At 46.6% G+C, this 15,127-nt stretch overlaps 2 protein-coding genes across 3 annotated transcripts; one reads left to right on the forward strand and one right to left on the reverse strand.

Annotated features, from left to right (window-relative positions):
* The first annotated feature begins 1 nt into the window (after nt 1).
* On the forward strand, nt 2–3,136 carry LOC119353614. Of its 2 annotated transcripts, XM_037620235.1 has the most exons (6): nt 2–315; nt 555–644; nt 721–954; nt 1,097–1,199; nt 1,971–2,200; nt 2,620–3,136. In XM_037620235.1, the coding sequence occupies exons 1-6, from the start codon at nt 2–4 to the stop codon at nt 2,825–2,827; spliced, it is 1,179 nt and encodes a 392-aa protein (XP_037476132.1). In that variant the 3' UTR covers nt 2,828–3,136. The 2 variants fall into 2 exon arrangements, with proteins under 2 accessions (XP_037476132.1, XP_037476133.1); XM_037620236.1 differs by lacking the exons at nt 2–315; nt 555–644 and having other exon boundaries at nt 820–954; nt 1,092–1,199.
* A 1,313-nt stretch (nt 3,137–4,449) lies between these two features.
* Nucleotides 4,450–7,304, reverse strand: LOC119353615 (heat stress transcription factor B-4b-like). The gene is made up of 2 exons (XM_037620237.1): nt 6,608–7,304; nt 4,450–5,485 (listed from the first exon to the last, which is right to left on the reverse strand). Exons 1-2 carry the CDS (start codon nt 6,896–6,898, stop codon nt 4,814–4,816), a joined length of 963 nt encoding a protein of 320 aa, XP_037476134.1. The 5' UTR covers nt 6,899–7,304; the 3' UTR covers nt 4,450–4,813.
* Between the last annotated feature and the right edge of the window lie 7,823 nt (nt 7,305–15,127).

The raw sequence follows: 15,127 nt of genomic DNA on the forward strand, positions 1-15,127 counted from the left end.
CATGGCGATCCCCTACCGGATCACCGGCGGCCACAGCCGGCGGAGCCCGCTGCCGCTGCCCACCGCGAGGGCAATCCTCGCCGCTGTCATCACCGGGGCGGTCCTCTCCATCCTCTGCGTCCTCTCATTCACCCACTCCTTCTCCTACCTGGGGTTCCAGCCCAGGAGCGTCGACAAGCGGGAGAGCAGCCGCAAGTACCTCTACTGGGGCGCCCGCATCGACTGCCCCGGCAAGCACTGCAGCTCCTGCGCCGGCCTCGGCCACCAGGAGTCCAGCCTCCGCTGCGCCCTCGAGGAGGCCCTCTTCCTCGACAGGTAACAAATCAATCTCGTTCTCGTCCTCGTCGCTTCCTGCGGCCTGCTGTGAGGTGGCAAGGTGGTTCTAGGCTTCATGAAACGGGAATGGGTACCCCGGTGGTGAAAATTTTGTAGATTATGCTTCCAAATTGCAAAGGATGATCCATTTTTAGGAGGCAAATTGGTGCAAATGCTATGTGTAATGTGGGTCAGGATATGCTAATGTGCAATGACACTGCATTGTGGTTTCTCTGCAGAATATTTGTCATGCCCTCGAGGATGTGCCTTAGTTCAGTGCACAACACAAAGGGGATAATTGATTCAAGCAACGCAACTTCAAATCCAAGGTCTTGTTTCTTAAGCACTTATGTCTGCCTGTTTTGTCAAATTGAGTTGGAAATTGAATCTGTGATGTTTTTGCAGATGGGAAACGAGCTATTGTGCAATGGAATCCTTATATGATATAGACCTCATATCGAAGACTGTACCTGTTGTTTTGGACAATCCGCGTTCATGGTATGGGATAGTATCAAGAAGTACAAAACTAGGAGAAGGAAACGTAGTGCACGTGCAAGGAGTTAGCAGAGATGAACTCAAAGATAATCCACTTTACTCAGATGCTCTTCTTGTAAACCGCACTGCAAGTCCTCTTGCTTGGTGAGAATGCAAGTCCATCAGGGTCTTTATGTTCTTTAATTTTTATTTTCAGATGGCCTCAAGTTCTAGTGACCACACCAAACCTAAGCTATATGTTATGTCTAAACTTGAAGAATAGACCTTAATCATCATTACAGTTCAGGTTTATGGAGTGCAAGGATCGGACCAAGCGTACCTCTGTGATGTTACCATACACTTTTCTGCCAACTATGCCAGCTAGAAAACTGAGAGTTGCAGCACGTAAGGTATATTTTCATTAGAATGATTTTCTGCCATGTATCACATGTTTTAATCGGATCTGATTACTCCGTTCGAATAAAAATATGTTTTATCGCACTAACTTGCTTGTTCTGAATTAATCTTATTCTTGATTTTTATTTGGGGTGATTTCTTAAATCACGTGGATTCTGTTGATGCCAAAGAAAAATATAATCTGCAACCCAAAATCCTTGAAATTTGACGCTTAGTTATGAGAGTAACCATGTGTGTATCATGCTAAGTTCCCAGTTAGAAGGCCTCGATTTCCACATCCTCCAGTAAGCAAATCTATGCACTTCCTTTGGTGTACTTTTGTGGTTATATCGTTTGAACACATGTCTCAGCAGGGAGCAGTGTGTATCTGCATATACCGTTAACTTACTAGTGGTTGGTGAATAATTATTTCTTGCAGTACACTCTCAGCTCATGCCAGCATGAGATTTTGTTTAAATGCATTCTCAGTAATCCAGAGCTTCATTTTGCTACATTTATTTCTTGGAATATGGTGTGGTATGATATTACTCGTGCAGTCCCTACTTTCTCTTCATATTTAATTGTTTATATGCTAGCTGCATCCTGCTTCTCTTGAAAGAACTTCAGAGTCTATTGTAGTTGTAAGAGACTGCTCTTGGTTTTTTTGGTTGTGTATAGTTGGTCAGGCAGAACATAATATCCCATGTAGTATGAGAAAATGTATTGTTTGTGTATGTTCAGTGATACATCAATCTTCTGTCACTAAACTGGTGTGCTTTCTTCAGATAAAAGAGATCCTTGGTGAATATGATGCTATTCATGTCAGACGGGGTGACCTACTGAAGAATAGGAAAGATAGATTTGGTGTTGAGAGGAGCCTTCATCCTCATCTGGACAGAGATACCCGCCCTGAGTTCATCAAAAGAAGAATCGCAAAGTGGATTCCAAAAGGTCGCACTCTTTTCATTGCTTCAAATGAAAGGACACCAGGCTTCTTCTCGCCTCTATCAGACAGGTAAGGCTGACACCATTTGCCATCTGCTTTTCTTGCATCACGGATCAGGATCTCTGATATGACCATGGTAGAGTTCGTTTTCTGCAAATAGTTTACCATGACTGACTGAACTGTGTTCGCTTGATCATTGCATAAGGATTTTTTTTCTTTTGTTTCCATATACTTAAGGAATTGACCATTCCTAAGCAATTGAACTAGAAGCTGTAGTACTTAAGTAATCTGCCTTCCTGTCCTGGAACTGTTGTAATTTGATCTATTTCATTATTTTTCTCCTGCATTTATAATTATGCACATGATCATTACGGCATAACTATGGAACTCGACCATTAACAATATAATGGCGAGTTACAAAATTTGCATCTAGTTTGAGGAGACAAGCTGCCTAAGATTATAATGAGTTCCTCATTATGTGGGTACAGGTACAAGTTGGCATACTCATCTAACTTCAGTAGCATATTGGAGCCAATAATCGAGAACAATTACCAGTTATTCATGGTGGAAAGGTTAATCATGCAAGGAGCAAAGACATTTGTGAAGACAATGAAAGAGCTGGATAGTGATCTTGCCCTCTGCGACGACCCCAAAAAGAACACCAAAAACTGGGAAGTACCAGTTTACACTAGATGACCTGCGTGAATCTGTCATTGACATTAATGGTTAGAAACGATGACCTGCTCTCCTTACCATGAGACATAATTGTCTCACATAGACACGGCAAAATGTTTGGATATATGCAGTTGATTACACACACTCTAGCCTGTACTGAGCTGCTGATCCACCTGCTATATGTTGTAATATCCAGACAAGATATATCTTTGTAGTTGGGACCAGAAGAGAGATTACGACTTATTTTTGGTGTTGTATACTGATCTTGCTGGATCTGTCAGCTAAGAAAACAAATACACTACATCATACAACTACACTTTTGTTGCGTTACCTTGTTATCTGTACTTGATCATTTTTTGCAAAATGTTATCTGAACATGTATATATTTACTTGGAATTATATTGCTCCCTCTTTCCCTAAATGTGAGATGCATTTGCCTTTTTCACATCCTCCAATGTACTCCCTCTTGCTCATAATATAAGAGCGTTTTTGACACTACACTAGTGTTAAGAACGCTCTTATATTATGAGACGGAGGGAGTATGATTTTGATTATAGTTTTGCTTGCAATATGCTGATAAAATAGTTAGGGGCTGCTTGGATTGGAGCCTTTAGTTTTTTCCTTTTTTTCTGAGGGGATGCCGACCTAAAAAATTGGTCGTTGACCAGGCTGGGTTTTCCGTTTAGATGAGCACCAATATTTTGGTGGCAGATTCTTGCTTGGTGGGGCTAGCGCAGGCAAAAACCAAACAGCCCCTTCGTTCCTTCAATGGATAAATTAAAATCCATTATTTTGGTACAGAATCATATTAGGCCCTATTGCAGCGCACAGGCAATTGCATGTGAGTAAAAACAAATCTGATAAATAGATAAACAGTTTTTTATGATAAATCTGCTATTTCCTTCAGAAGCTTGTATAATTTGTATGTGACACCTAGATATTTATATATTTTTTATCCATCACACTAAACGTCTTACATTTCGAGATGGAGGTATATATAGCTAGCTCACCATAAATGTAAATTCAATAATAGATCATAAAAATATGTTGGAATTGCTAGTTCACAGTGGGTTGAGGTATTCCTTAATCTCACACAACAAGGTTGTCCATCAAACTGCGCTCTCTAATACATGCATGCAAAATTTTAAATTTTTATGAGGGTTGTCTTCTGTTTGTCCAAATTAGGTTTATCTCCACCCCTCGCATGAAAATTGTAGGCTCGTATGTTGACACTACATGGGCTTCTTTGATTCAAGAGAATTTCACATAATTTTTAGAGGATTTGCATCCTATGAATTGTAGGCTCGTACGCTGACACTCTGTGGGCTTCTTTGATTCAACGGAATTTCACATAATTTTGAGAGGATTTGCAGCTTTCAAAATTATTCCCGTGTGTCATACTGTCATCAGACTCCAGGAGTGGAATCCTTACGAAAAAGTCATAATGATTCCTTTACACACTATTTTTGGGGCAAATTTCCACCAATTCAAATCTGCCATTCCTTTGTTTTTCATGTGGTGTCTCCATGTCAAATATTTTTTGAAGAAAATTTATGCACCTCTTCAATCCAATTGAATTGAAGAGGATACGGCACACTAATCTTCTACTTTTTCCATTCCCGTGTTATGACTTATGAGAGAAAGAAGAGAACACTTTGCACTTAATAGCATTGAGCAACCAGTTTTTGCATGAGCAAGATAGCAGGCCCTCGTGCATGCATGGGGGCAAAGGCAGCAAAGAACATATCAAGAAGAATGGTGCAAGGGCTTGGCAAGCAGCAAACTACTCGAGACCTGATTGATCCTACGTTCCTAACTCATCTCGCAGACTACTCGATGACCTCATTGATCCTAACTCATCTCTCAAGCTAATCGACCAGCACCCGCGCAAAAAGAAACCAAGCCTGCAAAGCTACCTAGCTAGCTAGCGAGCGAGCTACAGCTACTCCTCTCTCCTCTCTATGTACATACACGACCGATCGAGGGCGAGATCGCCGGCGCAGCAGCCTAGACCTCGCTTCCGAGATCATGGGCGACGACGTCACCGCGCTCCTCGCGGTGCGCCCGCTTCTTCTTGCCGTGGTGCAGCGCCACGCCGAACAGCTTCACCGTGTCGTCCTCCTCAGCGGCCGGCGAGTCCCGGTCCACGTCCATGTCCAGCTCCAGCAGCCTGCACGAGTTGGACGCGGCGACCCCCGCGCCGGCGCCGGGGAGCGGCGGGTGCCGCTGCAACGCGGCCGACGAGGGGCTCGTGACGGGCGCCACGTGGTTCTGCAGGAAGTAGATGATGTCGTTGTAGAGCTTCTTCATGTGCGCCAGCTCCGACAGCAGCAGCGAGTTGCGCCGCCGCAGCTGGCGGTTGTCCTCCGACAGCGCCGCCAGGAAGTCGCCGCCGCCGTTGCCTCCGCCGTGCGACGTGGCCGCGGCCGCTGGCTCTTCTTGGAAGTGCTGGTACACCGGGTGATGGTGATGATGAGCCGCCGGCGGTGGAGGCGGCGGTGGCGAGAAGGTGTTGCCGAGGTGGTAGTGGTGGTGGTACGCGGCCTGGTGCGGCACCATTGACGGCGGAGGCGGCTGCGACGACTTCCTCCGGTGGATCTCAGCGAGGAGGTGCTTTGCTCCCTTCCTGAAGAACTCATTGGCGAACTCCCATCTGTCGGCCACTATCTTCCTGAATCCCTGCAGCAAACCGCAATGCCAAGTGCACAAAAAAAAAATCAATCAAACTGTTCTTAGCTAGTTAAAAATCAACACCCAATAGTTACTGTGTTTTCTTTGAGATCATCAGGGAGATACATGACATGGCGGCTGAATATTCAGTGTTGCTATTGCACGTATATATAGTAGTCATGTCATGTAGTGTGGTGTGGCAATGCATTGCATGGTAGTATATATATACGTAGGGCATAGCTCTACATACATAAATCCGACCTGTGTATAGTGTCAATCTTCCCCCAATGATTGACAGTGGAGAGTGGTGTGGCAATGTTGGGAGAGTGTGTACAAGCTTCTGAGTACAAACTCCACTTCTTAGTATGCATCCACATTAGTTTGTGCACTTGTTTTTTGCTATCCAAGTGACAGAAGAGAAGCATATGGCAAGTGCAGCTAGTAAACTCATGCTTTAAAAGAAGAAACCAAATGTGCAAATAGAAACAAAACGGTCCTCGCTTATCACACATATATACATCTTGACAGAAAACTGATGAACTAACTGATTAGCGGAAAAATCGTCCAGCTTGCATAAATCGCCAGCAAAGCAAGACAAAAGTAGTAAGAAATGGAGGGGGGCATAGATTAGATTAAATTAAATCAAATCAAATTTCATTCAGCAAAAGAACAGTGTGGGTGATGGACGCGTTCTAGCTACAGCTTGATCTATTCGACAGCTCCTTGTCGCAAACCAGGAAGCAAGGAACTAATAATCTTGTTGGAATGTCACAAATCACACCCATATACAGCCCTTTTCCCATGCACCTCGCAAACAAAATCTTTGAAAAGAGGTGCATTAACTTTTGCATCTAGCTTGTCACGTTCTAGGAAACAATGGATGGATGCAAGGCCATCCATGCATGCACCATTGCTTTGACCAAATTAAAATACCAAACCAAACAAAACTTGTATAATGAACATGAACACATCCCACACATATACACGCCATGGACGACCTAATAGCTAGCAAACCGGAGGAAGATTAACAAAACAAATCGAACAAAGAGCAGCCTTTCTGGACTAAACATGCATGCGTGGGTGTGCATATGATGCTTCTGTGTGTGTGGCAGCAGATAATGAGTAACATACATAGGTGTTGAGCTGCCTGACGAAGCTGGAGAAGTTGTTGTGCTTGAAGTAGTTGGGGAGGAGGTCCCGGGCGAACTCGGGCGGCCTCCAGACGACGAAGGTGGCGTCGTCCTCCCCCCACGACACGATGTGGTCGGTGCAGGGGTCGTCCACCAGCTGGTACGTCTTGGTCAGGAACGGCGCCGGCACCGGCTTCCCAGCAACGCCGCCGGCACCGTGCGCCCCCGCCGCCCCCGAGCCCATCTCCATGGACACCACCATCTCCCCGCACCTCTCCACAAGGAAAGCCATGGCCCTCACAACCACACGTACACCCCGCTGCTTCTACCTAGTAGCTCAGGGACTCGGTCACTCAAGGCGGGTGGAGAAGAAGAAGGAGCAGCAATATAAGCTTAAGCCCAGGGAGGAGGAAGACTGGAAGAGAGGGAGAGTGAGGGGGGAGTGAGGAAGAAAGAAAGGCTGCGCCTCTTTAGCTATATCTCCAGTCTCACTGTCTCGCACTCACACAGACACACACACACACACAGACACACACACACAGACACACACACACACACACACACACACACACACACACACATGACACGCCCCCACGCCCACGAACGCCTCCAAATATTCTCGTGTGGGTCACGCGCGCAGCTGCTGCCTGGATGGACCGCCCTCTTTCCTTCTCTCTTTCGCCCTCTAGCTAGGGCTATAGTAGCACTAGATCAGCAGAGCCGACCCCTCCCCTCTCATCATTATATATGCGTACGCATCGATATCTGTGCATCAGCAGTGCTGCTTGTATACGTGGATGTGCTTCAGAGTGTTCAAGTTCAAAGGTGGTGCTGGAAGGAAATCACAAGGAAGGGTCGATGTTGCAACTGAATTAACATATGCAGGTTTGCTACAGTCCTAATGTGCTTAGTTGAGCCATAGTACTGGTCAATGTGCAGCACCAGCTTTGTAAGGATCATGCACACTGATCAGATGTTCAGATCTCAGCAGAAGATCTCTCCAGATTTATGTATAGCTATGATACATATTTTGCTACTAATTTCTTGGGAGAGAAAAACTTGTATGCTACTAAAGCATGGGGCATTTTCCTCCAAAACTGCAGTGCAAATGGTCAAGGATGGTTTTCTCAGACCCACGTCAGCTCTATCTTCTTTTTTTGGCAAGACAAGGCGCCATGGCCAAGGTGTAAAAAGGGAGACTAGTCAAACAGTGCAAGGTTCTCTCTCTTGGCTCTTGCTGTTACTTGTTGTGGAATTCCCAGAGATAATTCTGAAGGGTTCTACGGCTAGTGTCCCTACGATCTTGACACAAGGTAATTACTGAAGCTGCAGAAATTTACATGCAATAAGTTTCTATATATATTTTTCCTGCGAAGATAATAATTTTGCATGCAACTGCACAAATTGATGAAAGGAGCAGGAAAGGACCGAGATGGATGTGTACATGAGATGGATGCAGATATGAGAGTAGATGGATGGGCATTAAATCGACGGCCCGGTTCAACGGATGGCTCCAAAACCAAAGTCTCCGTTGGGTGTACGGCGGCGATGGATGTGATCACACGATGGAACAGGAGAACATTTTGCAGTAAAGCTGGATCGATCCATGGAGGTGGCAGCAGGCGGGCGGGCACGGGCCGATCGATAGATCATCAAATAATATACTATTATCGGTCAGAAAAGCGAGAGGAAAGAAAAGAAAAAGTAAGGAAAAGTAAAGCTGGCTCTGCTGCTGCGATGCAAGAGGATGAGGATGTGGATGTGGAAAAAGAAGAGAAGAGAAGGGATTGTACCGCACGGACGGCCGGTATCCTCGTGGTATTTAGTGACCAAATTGTTCTTCTCCCTTTCTTCCTCTCCCTCTCTCGTCTCTTTCTCACCCCATGCAAACGCACAGCCCTGCACGCCGCAGACATGTACACATGTCTAGTTGCGAAACAGCCAAAGATACTTTCCCTGCGCTGTGCCTGGTGACTTGCACCTCTCGACGCAGGCCCGTGACTTCCACGCCACACACGCACACACAGCAAGCAAAGAAAACCAGTGAGCCAACATGTCGAGAGAGAGAGAGAGAGAGAGAGAGAAAGGGAGGGGAGTAAATATACGTACAGGCGACTGGTGAGCGAGTGAGTAGTGAGTGGTAACAATAACAATGCACATCTGGGCTCACTGCCGGGCTCGCTGGGAGGGATCCACTTTTGATGCAACTTCATTTTCCATCGCCGCTACCTCCATCATCACCACCACCCCTGCCGCTGCCACACTGGCCGGCCGGGCCTCTCGCTCGCTTGCAGGAGCCGGGCGACGGACGCAGCATATGCAGCTAGCAAGGCTGCTGCTGCTGCTCCGCCTCCTGCTGCTGCGGCTTCCATTAATGCCACCAGTATCAATGTGCAAGCAAACAAACATTCCTCTACCCCATCTTTTCAACCGCGTGCAGCATTCAAAGGAACAGAACCAAACTTCTTCTTCCTCCTCACTCCCGATGAGCAGAGCGCGCATCATGAGCTGCCTGCCGCCTGCCTATGTGTGCGCACAGTGGCCAGACCACTGACCGGCCAGCTGCGAGTAAAACCTTAGGGCTTCTGAGGAGCGGCCCTAGTGGGTCGTGAGATCAGATCGCTCTGCGCGCAGGGTTTAGCTGGATTTGTGCACGCTCCACACTTCCGTCCGGGGGTGGTACACCCCTCGCTCCAAGCGAAGTAAAGCAGTGAATCAACAATCACCAGTTTGGCTCGGTCGGTCAAACTTGCCCAAGATCCAGCCCAGGGCTGCCCTGCAGGTGGTGGTGGTGGTGGTCGATTCACAGATATAGGTGCAGTTACTTCCTGCTAGCTAGCTTAGGGTTTTGGCATGCAGGTACTCATCGAGATACCACCAGCTGCAAGCAACATATGCATATGCATCAAAACAGGAGGCAGCGCTACATATCTGTAGCCAGACTAGTGCAGTACCCTGATGGGGTACGGCCCTAGCTATATATGAGTATGCATCAAATGTATGTAGCGTCATAGCCTGTAGCTTTGAGTACCAAGAAAGAAAGGAAAGGAAAATACTCCACAACAGGGGAAAGAACTGATATAAAACTAGCAAGAAGCAAGTCACAGCATGATGAGGCCTAGAGGCAAAAGCATGCATGAATGTATGATAAAACTGTATATTTGCTTTATAGCGTGCAGTGATGTGGAGATTGGCTATGGAGTTTGAATATTATGGAAGATTCTGTTCCATATATGACAAGCTGTGCCCCGATGATGTGTTTGCAGTAGACATTTTATGAGTACATCAAATGACCTTTCCCATCCCCCACATGTGGCCCACTGCATTTGTGGCCAGGTCTAGATCTATCTTTGACTGAGAAATATGTATTAAATAATCAAGGGAGCAAGAGCGAGAAAAAGCTGATGAGAGAGAGATCGTCACATTTCATATATATTTAAGATATGCATGTACAACCCCTCAAAAAAATAAAGAGATATGCGTGTACAATGTAGAGACAAGTGAGATGTGAAACAAGAAAAAGAATGCCATGCTTCTTCTCTAGATGAGGCCCACATTATCTCATCATCATTTTGATGACACCATGCACACATATACTAGATGCCGTTAAAAACCAGTTTTCTAGACAATATCGTGTTCCACAAATGTCTGTCGTTCCAAGATTCCTCTGAAACCATACAGTTCTTTATCATATCAATGCATTGTTGCATGCAAGAGATACTGTACACGGCGCTTAATTAAACAAGCCTGCATGCGATTTGCTGCGACGCTCTTGTCTGCATGTTAAACAACGCATCTGTATTCGTGCAAACGAACTGAGAGAGGATGCTACTAGAATAATGAGGGCGTATATAGTACTCGGTGGAGATGGCAGCACCTTTGCAAAAGATCGTGGAGCCGCTTGTTCTTTGCCCAATCTACAGGCATAGAGCTCATGTGATGAAAAAGAAAGAGGGGACGTGGTGTGTATGCCCTGCCTCTGCCTGCCTGCCTTCTCAGTCCCGGCTCTCTAGGCTGCATAGAAAACAGCTGCATCTTGGACTCTAGCATGATTGCCACTCACAAACCTGCAATAAGCCTTGTGGAGGATTAGACAATCAATTAGATGCACTCGATTAAAGAGAGATCTAGACGTTTATGCTGTCCTATAGCCTAGCTCTGCGCGCATAGATAGATTAGATTAGACTTGAATGGTTATGTACAGCACGGTACTGGCACATACTAGATGTATAGATCTCAGCCGTGCATGTGTGCGCTACGTAGGTCCACAGCTAGTACATCTTTCCAGGTTTCTTATTAGGCATGTTTGTAAGCTTGTCCCTTGGTGTGTACTGCTGTACGTACGTACTAGGCTAGCTAGTTACTAGTCACTAGTCACTACTACGACACTAATGCATGGAGCGCTAGAAGTAGAGCTAACTGGGCAGGCAAGGCAGATGCATGGGTGCAGAGATGGATCGCGTCTTTTGCCGTGGTTGCATTCGCGGACAAAAGGTTTGATTCTTCTTTCACCACATCTATGCATGCACAAGAGCTCTTTTATCTAGGAAAATGGAAAAGCAGGGGAAAAGACACTCCAAACATGGGGAGGTTGATAGACAAAGGAGGCTTTTCAGAGAACATTTCCCTCTTTTTCATTCTCAAGGGGAGAGAAAGATGGGAGGAAGAGGGGAGGGGGTCAGGCGGAGGTCAGAGCATTAAGGTGGAAACTGATTAAAGTCGATCTCATCTGTGCATGCACATAAAGGAGGGCTGTAAAGATGTGATTTACCACCACTCGTCTGTGTAGCTTTTCCCTCCCCAAGGTCTTACACATGTGCATGCACACATCTCTCCTCTGTCATGTTCTGCCGTGGGGTGTGGGGGTGGGGGTGGTGCCTCTGAGCGCTAGATTTAGATGTTTCTACGCCTTGATAAACTAATGCCGGCCGTGCATGATCTAAGCAGGTATTGTGTACATGCAAGAGCAGGGGGGCCTTTTCCAGACATGAACAGCTTAGATGCAGAGCATTAAACTTGGCTTTGCACTGACCTTTCAAACATTCAAACTACCTTGATCCAATTCTAAACTAACTAAAGCATCACAGCATGAAGCCATGAACTGAAACCTTCTACTAGTAGTTTGATGCAGCTCTCATGGATGAAAAAGAGCATGCATGCATGGATGCATGAAGAGTCATTTTTGCACGGCGTCATCGGCCATCTCCTAGGGCTTTGACGACGCAAGGCAGGCAGGCAGGCAGCCGGTGAGTGCACGGCGCGAGGTGGCCGGAACAATCAAGCCCATCCCTGCCCGTGCATGGCTCTGCGTCATGGGCGGTCGCAAGGGAGCAGGGCATGCGTCCAACCTCGTGCACTGCACACGTGAGTGGACGCCAGGGCTCACATCCGTGAAGCTTCCAATCCCCATCTCCCTCTCTCCCCCCTCTCCTCTCTCTCTCACCTCTCATTTAAACTCGAGCTTGCGCATCCTAGCTACCAATGTGCAGCACTGCATGGCATGTGGGGCGCGCGTATTGCAGTCCAGTCCAGGACTCCAGGGCAGTGCAGTGCAGTGCAGTGTATCATCCTCTCTTTCTCTCTCTTACACACCACACTTCACCATGATACTGCTGTCCCTTTCTCTCTCATCTCTCCCTCTCTCTCTGGTATCATAGTATGGTACTAGTGTATATCTCTTCTCAGCCGGCCAGCCGGCCAGCAGGGTCACAAGTGCATGGCCGGGGGCTCTCGACGCCTGCCCGGTCTCCTGTTGCTCCCCACATGGTGTCACATGCGCCGATGCCTCCTCTTCCCTTCTCCTCTCTTCTCTGGTCGCGCAAGCCAACAGTTTCATATGTTTGCCCAGCATTGCCGCTGCTTGTGCTTGTGTGTGTATTTACTGTTTGGCCGATCTGGCCTCCTGCATGCATGATGCATCCATCCATCCATGCGGTACAACGGAAAGAAAAGTTTTTCTACTGTTCCTACGGCCATGCCCCATGCATAGAGCTTGCTAGCCATTTCCTGCCTGCTCTCGCCGAATCTAATCATGCCTGTCTTGGCATCGGCCGCTCACTCTCCTTTTACCCTAGAGGAATATATCAGTGTGCTGGTAAAAGGTGAGCTGGAAATAAGAGCAAACTAATAGCATGTGTCAAGAGAGTACTGGCAGATAGGTAGTACCTCCTATGCAAGCTCAGCTTTAAGGGCGCCAACCGCTGCCGGTCAAAGAAACATGTATGGACTCAATTAACTCATGGTTTAAGGAAAAGAACATGTATTGAATCGTGATGAAGTCCAGTCGGTAGCCCCTGGGGAGAAGATCATGACAGAATTAAAAATGTGCAGGCATGTTTCAGCTTTAGCAAAATGGACAGTAAGTGATATACAGATGTAAGAGCATGTTTTAAGAAGGATACACGACCATTTAAAGCAGGCAATACCTGCTTGAGCCACAATTTATTGAGGTGGAAAAGAAGCATTTTCAGAGCACTTGTATCAATAAGTCAGAGCTCATGTGTTATAGTATATCTGGAAAGGGGGGTAGATGAAGATGCTGCACTCACTATGATATAATAAACGCGGTGGTGGTTCCATCGCGTAATGAGCCCTGAACGGCTCTGGGATGTTTCAGGCTTGCCTGCTTACGGAAGTGGATTAAAAGCCACAACATTCACCGCCGCAGTTGCTGCTAGTGCTCGCTGAGAAGCTGGTCCCAAACGGATGCAAATATTTTTACTGCAAACTGAGGTAGCAGCAGCCTGATCGCATGGTCCTCACGATGTGAATGTTTCTGTCGAGCTCCTTGAAGCACGCATTTCCAGATCTTCATCTTGGATGTGTGTGCAATGCACTAATATCATGGCCTGGTTTACTACTAGCATATATAAGGGCCAGCGAATTAATCATACTTCTCAGCTTGATTTATTTTCTTCTGAAAAACACTCAGCTCGATCTGCACGTATATGGATTATAACTAGAGTGTTTACAGCGATCTAGGCAATGATATATGGATTATTTTTTGAAGAGATGTGTACAGTTCTATGCTAACCACTAAAGCTGGTTCTGGTATTGAATAGCAGAGTAGAAAACAGTCCTAACTAATCGCAAAGGCAAGTAAATGGCACCCCAAAGGGTAAAACCGGAAATGCCAACATATAGCAGGAGCAGCAGCAAGCACTAACATGGGATGCTTCTCTGAAGCACAAAAGAGAACAGGTTCAGGTCCAGGGGCTAGGCAAGTGCATATGCAGGGAATTAACCAAGTGATGGAGGAATGTTGCAAGCAATGATTGTCCTAGCAAGCTCCTTTGACACATACATATGTCTCACTAGATTCTGATGCAAAGATTTAGATCTCCACAGGCAAAAGCAGCCGGGAGTAGTAGTAGTGAGAGGAGCAGGGCGGGAAAGGTGAGAAAAAGCTAATTGGAATCATCAGAAGTTGCCAGCTTTCAGAACACTGTGGGCCCAGCTTGGATCAAGGAGAATCATGCACGCATTTGCATATTGCCCAAAGCCCTCCAAAGATGAGGAGATTTCTAAAAGCCTGTAGACTCCATATACTGTAACTTATCTACCAAAAGAATGTCTGTCTTGGACATGGTAGAGAAAGATGGTGGCTGTCTTTATAGGGAAAAGGAGCAGCAACATATGCTGTCCTGCCACACACTTTTAGTTAATCAGCTGGTAATTATCAGTACACCAATCCTAAGTAGAAGAATCCAATGTGCCTACTTGCAGCAACAGCAGAAGCAATCGATTAGATTAACCTCGTTTTCTTCTCAAGACAATATCACCTTGATTTTCAAGATCCTATACCCCAAGTGTGCACCATGTGTACATGTACTGGTTGTCCTCTGTGGTCTACATGCATGTATGACTCAGATTTTCAGAAAGCTCAGACGTATATGCTCTGGGGTTGTACAGTACTAGAGCTGCTGTACTCTAGTCTACCGTCTACATGTACAAGACAGATTTGTATAATTGCGTTGTAGGGAGCTCAAGTAGATACGTACCTACCTACCACGGTTCAGCCCATGGGCCATGGAGACGGTAGAGGCCAATAGTAAATCCAAGCAGAGCTGACAGATTCCTCCTCTTGGTTCAAAAGCGAGTAAAACGACCGGCTCTGGAGCTGGAACGTGAAGCAGTAAACAACAAGGCAAACTACACAGGTAGCCTGGGACTGGGAGCCCGCATACAGGAACAATCCCGTCGTCTCCGTCGATCATGTGCTCGGGGCGCAGGAAGCCATTATCGTGCGCGCCCCACCTCAAAAGAGAAGAGAGAGGCGAAGAGGTAGACAGATGACAGCCAAAAACTCCTCAGGTGGTTATTTCCGAACAGGGGGAATAGTAACTAACCAGCTGCAGAACAATGGTGAGGCACATGATGGCAAGCAAGATCAGCTGCTCAGCTCAAGCTCGGGGCAGGCAGCTCCTCAGAGTGTGCTCATTAGCTTTTGATTATGCTGAGTGATGCCATCCTCCCTCGTGTCCCTGAGCTCCCCAATCATTGATGCCTCGGGTCCTCTGCT

This window comes from Triticum dicoccoides, chromosome 2A, assembly GCF_002162155.2.
Source record: "Triticum dicoccoides isolate Atlit2015 ecotype Zavitan chromosome 2A, WEW_v2.0, whole genome shotgun sequence".
Classification (NCBI taxonomy): domain Eukaryota; kingdom Viridiplantae; phylum Streptophyta; class Magnoliopsida; order Poales; family Poaceae; genus Triticum; species Triticum dicoccoides.

Coding starts and splice junctions, on each gene's coding strand:
- LOC119353614 (XM_037620235.1), top strand. CDS start 2: ATGGCGATCCCCTACCGGATCACCGGCGGCCACAGCCGGCGGAGCCCG. Junction 316..554: donor GAGGCCCTCTTCCTCGACAG/GTAACAAATCAA, acceptor GTTTCTCTGCAG/AATATTTGTCATGCCCTCGA. Junction 645..720: donor AACGCAACTTCAAATCCAAG/GTCTTGTTTCTT, acceptor ATGTTTTTGCAG/ATGGGAAACGAGCTATTGTG.
- LOC119353615 (XM_037620237.1), bottom strand. CDS start 6,898: ATGGCTTTCCTTGTGGAGAGGTGCGGGGAGATGGTGGTGTCCATGGAG. Junction 5,486..6,607: donor TCAGGCAGCTCAACACCTAT/GTATGTTACTCA, acceptor GGTTTGCTGCAG/GGATTCAGGAAGATAGTGGC.